Source organism: Theobroma cacao, chromosome 7, assembly GCF_053813885.1.
Source record: "Theobroma cacao isolate CCN51 chromosome 7, ASM5381388v1, whole genome shotgun sequence".
NCBI classification, from domain to species: Eukaryota; Viridiplantae; Streptophyta; class Magnoliopsida; order Malvales; family Malvaceae; genus Theobroma; species Theobroma cacao.
This window is the reverse complement of record NC_142645.1, coordinates 37,501,023-37,506,558: the sequence shown is the minus strand read 5'-3', so window position 1 is coordinate 37,506,558 and position 5,536 is coordinate 37,501,023. Positions and strand designations below refer to the sequence as shown.

The window sequence follows — 5,536 nt, the reverse complement described above, 5'->3', positions numbered from 1 at the left end:
TGTATCCTTAAGGCTATTCGCATAATTCCCTTTTTGTATACCAAGTGTTGGGGGAGAAATAGGTCTTAAAAATAGCATCTATTGAAGGGCTTACCTCAAAGCCAATTTTGTCAGTTCTTTGAATTCCATCTGAACCCCATTTGCACCAACATGTTGTTCCCTCAGCTCCCCCACCATGACCTCGACCTTGGTCATGTAAGCCTCCATGGAAATCAACAAATCTTTTGGTGCCTAAATCACTGTGACCATTTGGCTCTAGCCTATAAAGCTACTCTCACCTTTACAATATTAAAAAGATGCAAAACATCCTAACTTTTTTCTCGAAAGATCATCTCATTCCTAAAAAGCCATATGGACCAAATGATAGCAAAAAAAACCATATCCTAATTTTTTCATCCCTTTTTTTTTTTAAGAATGATAGAATTCCATTAAAGAAAAAAAGGCCTTTGTGTCATTCTAGGCTATCCACATGTAACCTTAAGCATCGCACCATAGAGCCCATACATTCCACGATTCAGCACATATGAAGAAAAAGTGACTAATAGTTCTGAGATCTCTATTATAGAGTGTGCATTAAGGTGCCCCATTGCTTACTAAAATTTTTCTAACAAGTTCCCCTTTTAACTACCATATTCCCCAACAACAATTTCTAAGAAAAAACGCCCATCTTGTGAGGGGCATGCCTAGCCTAAACAAGCTTCAATATACTATCTCTATTAGTCTTACTGCCAAAAGCTCTTCTCTAAAAGAATTTTGCAGAGTAGATGCCACTTGTTATATCTTTCCAAATAACTTCATCTTGGAAACCCCTTTCTAGGGAGAAATTGTTTAATAGGCTCCATAAAGTACCCATTGCTCAGTTTCCACCCAAATAATTGTTTTCTCACATAAATGTTCCAATGCCAAAACCTATTTTCCTTCACTTAGTATTCCATTAGCATACCACCTTTATTAATTGTTAGGGCAAAGATTCCTGGGAACACGACCTTAATAACAAAATCGTTAATCCATTTATTGTCGAAATGGAAATGCACTTTCTATTCCCCATAATGATGCCAATATCAAAAGAAACTTGCATGAAAAATTTGTTAATGAGGGAAAGGGGGCTAACAATATTTCTTCACAAACTGGAAGTTTTGTGATTGACACTCGCCTTTGGTAATAGGGCAGTCGGATCAGCTCCACTCTTCTCTACTATAACCTCATCCATGAGCTTTTCTTTTCATTATCGTATATTCATCTCCACTTGTTGAGAAAGAATCGGTTTGAGATTGATAATCCCAAGTCCCTCATAGTCTTTATGCTGGCACACAACGCCCCAAATCTTATAATTAACTTTAGCTCTAGGCCATGCCCCACACCAATAAAATCTCCTATAAATCTTTTCAAATTCATTATTCACTCCTTGGTTCAATAGTATTAGAATTCTTATCTATACATGGATATATTTTAAAATTTTTATTTAATAATTATAATTGAAAATAATAAAAATATATAAAATAGTAATTAAAAATATAATGAAGAAAGATGTTTTTGTCAATCAAAAGCCTTATCTACATCCATACTTTTATATATATTATAGATATAAAATATATATCATAGTTAGATTATAGATATGTCTATTTTAATTGTGAGTTATATCTTTCAATTATTGAGCCTAGGACAAATAGTAATATTAGCGAAATGATTTAATCCTGCAATAATTTGTGGGGATTTATGCATTATTATAACATAAAAGAAAAACAAAGGAAAAGACTAAAAGAGAAATTTGAAGGCAATGTGAATGAAATTTGTAGCTATTGCGTTGGGAACGGGAGAGTCCGACGTATTTATTTAAAGAAAGATAAAAGCAAAAGTAAGAAGAGTGTAGGATTAGCAAAAATATATAGGTGGTGGAATAAAAGGAACAGAACGCAGGAGGGAATTCTTTCATTCCTGTCTGACTCTGACCGATGGATTGTGAATATAATGCTACATCTAATATAAAAAGAGGAATACTAGAGAAATTAAATATTAAGTCTGAGTCATTGACAGTTGTGCAGATTTTCTTCATTCTAATGAGGCGATTTTCAGGACTAAGGTCTCCCGTTCAACGGACATTTCCCGAAGCCTATTCATACCCATGAGAAATTGAGGCTGAGAGAACGTAAACACATTCTCTCTCTATCTATATGTATATTATATAATTTTTTTACTATATATCTTATTTGTCTTTATTTCTGGACCCAGCCGATCCTCGGTTGTCGGTCTTTCTTAATCTTGGCACTCATCCACATCTCTCTCTCCTCTCTCTCTCCGTCTTAAAGACCTAACATCGTGCCCTTGAAGGTAAGAAAACGACCACCTCGCTGCCTGCTTTTCCTCCGTGGCTTGTCTTGTTTGTGTTATCACCCACACACACTTCCAACCGCTAAAGGTTTGCTTTTTCTCCCTTTTGTAAGTTTCTTTTGCTCTTTGGAGTTCAGTTTTTCTCCTTTTGACACTAGCTATCATGTTGGACTGCGGTTGCAGTCGTTAGATTTTAGGGTTTCTTTTCCTGGTTTTTGAGCTCTTGCCGTTTCCCTCTTCCTAGCTAGCAAACAGCATGGTTCAGGAATTAAACAGTATACAAGTATATAAGCTATAGAGGTTCTGGTTTTAACTCATGAGGAGCCCAACTAGGTTCACACATGACTGCTTCTCTATTTGTTTCTTTAATTCGTAAAGTAGTAGCAATCCTGGTTTTCACGCACCTCAAAGACAAATATATGGCTACTGCAATGTCCAGCTTTGCTTTTGTTCTGCTTGTGGTGCTTGGTGAATATTGTCATACAAAATATAGTACGTAAAGATGTCTGAGTTTGTTTTTGTCAGCAGTTTCTACCCACTGCATATAGAAATTCCTTTTGGTTTGGTGTCGTCGAGTCCGTTTCTTTCTTCTTCAATTTACTACTTATTTATTAAAGTACAGCATATATGAATGTAATTTAAAAGTTCTCCAGTTTGCAATGAGAGATTTTTTTTATCATCTGAAAGTTAAGACTATGTAAGTAAATATATGAATGGCTGAACATTTTATCCATGTATCTTCAGACGTTTTCTCTGTGGACTGTGGCTCTTACTTGTTAACAGATATTTTAAGTGCAGCAGGGCATGCAGAAATACATATAGATGAAGATACTAATCACACACGTATTTTCTTTCAGCGCAACCGTGGAAAATAAAATGTTGCCAGGAAATGGGCAGCTATCAGTTCCCCCAGGTTTCCGATTCCATCCAACAGATGAGGAGCTTCTGTACTATTACCTGAGGAAGAAGGTCTCCTATGAAGCTATCGACCTCGATGTTATCAGGGAAGTGGATCTCAACAAACTTGAGCCTTGGGACCTCAAAGGTCAGATCATTTCTTCATCTTGACGTCTTGTTAGGTCAATCAATCCATGAATAATTGCTAATGCCTTCCTTTTTTCTCTAAATTATCATTATTTATTCTTCTTTTAACATGCAGATAAATGCAGAATTGGATCCGGACCTCAAAACGAGTGGTATTTCTTCAGCCATAAGGACAAGAAATATCCAACAGGAACTCGAACAAATCGGGCAACTACAGCTGGTTTTTGGAAGGCTACGGGGAGGGACAAGGCTATCCACCTCTGCAACTCCAAGAAAATTGGCATGAGGAAAACCCTAGTTTTCTACACGGGGCGGGCTCCTCATGGCCAGAAAACTGATTGGATCATGCATGAGTATCGCTTGGACGATGATGATTCTGATGTTCAGGTAACACCCACAGAGAAAACGAACCGTATGATTTAGTCTCATATTGCTCGCATAATTAACATTAATGGTCGTTGATGTTGACTAGCAGGAAGATGGCTGGGTTGTCTGCAGGGTATTCAAAAAGAAGAATCATAGCAGAGGAAATTTTCAACCAGAATTTAGTCAAGAAGAAAGCTTTACTCACATCAAGACTGTTGCTTCTTCAGCGCAACTGGAGACAAGGCATAATCATTTGCAAGCGCTATATGATTTTTCTTTTGATGGCTCCATGCAGCTCCCGCATTTATTTAGCCCAGAATCAGCTGTTGCTTCTTCTTTTATATCGCCTGTCTCTTTGAACTCCACGGATATCGAATGCTCTCAAAACTTACTGAGGCTAACATCAAGTGGCGGTTGTGGACTCGTGCAACAAGAGAGGTACAATGGTGAATGGTCTTTCTTGGACAAGCTTCTAGCAACTCATCATCTGAGTGTGGATCAACAGCATTCCCAAGGCAAATGTAGCCCTTCCTCCCAAGTTGATGTTGGCACTTCAACTCAAAAATTCCCATTCCAATACCTCGGCTGTGAGGCTGACATTCTGAAATTTTCGAAGTAGAGATTCCAGGTGCCAAATATTAAGCTTTTATCATCATAAGCAGTGGCAAAGACATTCTTTACTCTAAAATCTTATTACGGTCAGACACGGTTGTATTAACTAGTTTGAACTTCTATCTTACCTAATCTCTAAATTTGAGTTTTACTGCCAAATTAAAGAAGAAAAAAGGAAACTGTATACTAGCATTTTCAAGCTTAACAAAAGGGTGGTTGATTGCAAGATTCACGACCTACACATCATAATCTCTCACAATATTGCAGAAGAGAGAATGTTAGCTGATAGAAAGCGACTCCAAGATTCTTTTCTAGACGATTCACGAACTATTCCAATCACCTATACTTGCCGTAGAAATTTACTATAGGATCAAGCAACAACATACAAGAACTTCAAGCTATTGGCACCGAGGGTGAAAGGTTTTTTGGGTGGGAATAGTTTTGGGCAAAATTTGAAAATAGCCCTCAAAGATAAAAGGTTTTTGAAAATAACCTTCCCCATACTTTAACTATTTTTAGACAAGAGAAAAAATTTTGAGACAAAACTACCCTTAAAGAAACCTCCTCATATTCAAGCGCACATGTTCTAAAATTTTGCTACACGCCATGTTTAAAAAAATGTTGTTACACGTCATATTCAAAAAAATGTTGTTACACGTCATGTTGAAAAAAATTATTGCTACACGTCATGTTAAAAAAAGATTTATTGTTGACACCATATTCAAAAAAATTTTGCTACATGCCATTTTAATTGTTTTTATCCAAGAGAAAATATTTTCGGATAAAATTACCTTTAATGAAACCTCTTCAAATTCAAGTGCATAGTAACTTTACACACCAGGTATATTACATGACAAAACTTTTCCTCTCCCCTTTTATTTTTCAATAGCACAAATGCCAAGTGTTTTACATGCCATTTGAACATTTACATCGTTTGATTCATTTCTCATTCCCAAAGCTAGCAAAGTGTTCGAACAAGTTCAAAGCAAAGTAATCATTCACAGCAACAAGTTTGTAACTGTGTAAAGAGGTAGGCCAATCAATGTTGAATTTTTTGTTGTGTTTTTGAGTTGGTTTTTATTGTGATGGTAGCCACATTTATTGATTATGTTGTTAAATGGCATATAGTGTTATTTAAAGTTGTTGATTTTGTTAAATGTGGTAGTTGAGGGTTTAAGGAAATCCC

At 36.3% G+C, this 5,536-nt stretch overlaps 1 protein-coding gene across 3 annotated transcripts; it reads left to right on the top strand.

Moving 5' to 3' along the window:
- Positions 1–2,215: 2,215 nt before the first annotated feature.
- Positions 2,216–4,490, top strand: SMB (NAC (No Apical Meristem) domain transcriptional regulator superfamily protein). 3 transcript variants are annotated; one of them, XM_007022753.3, is made up of 4 exons: positions 2,216–2,328; positions 3,186–3,373; positions 3,488–3,759; positions 3,848–4,490. In XM_007022753.3, exons 2-4 carry the CDS (start codon positions 3,205–3,207, stop codon positions 4,355–4,357), a joined length of 951 nt encoding a protein of 316 aa, XP_007022815.2. In that variant the 5' UTR covers positions 2,216–2,328; positions 3,186–3,204; the 3' UTR covers positions 4,358–4,490. The 3 variants fall into 3 exon arrangements, with proteins under 3 accessions (XP_007022815.2, XP_007022814.2, XP_088663951.1); XM_007022752.3 differs by having other exon boundaries at positions 2,260–2,416; XM_088807825.1 differs by having other exon boundaries at positions 2,281–2,436.
- The last annotated feature ends 1,046 nt before the right edge of the window (positions 4,491–5,536 follow it).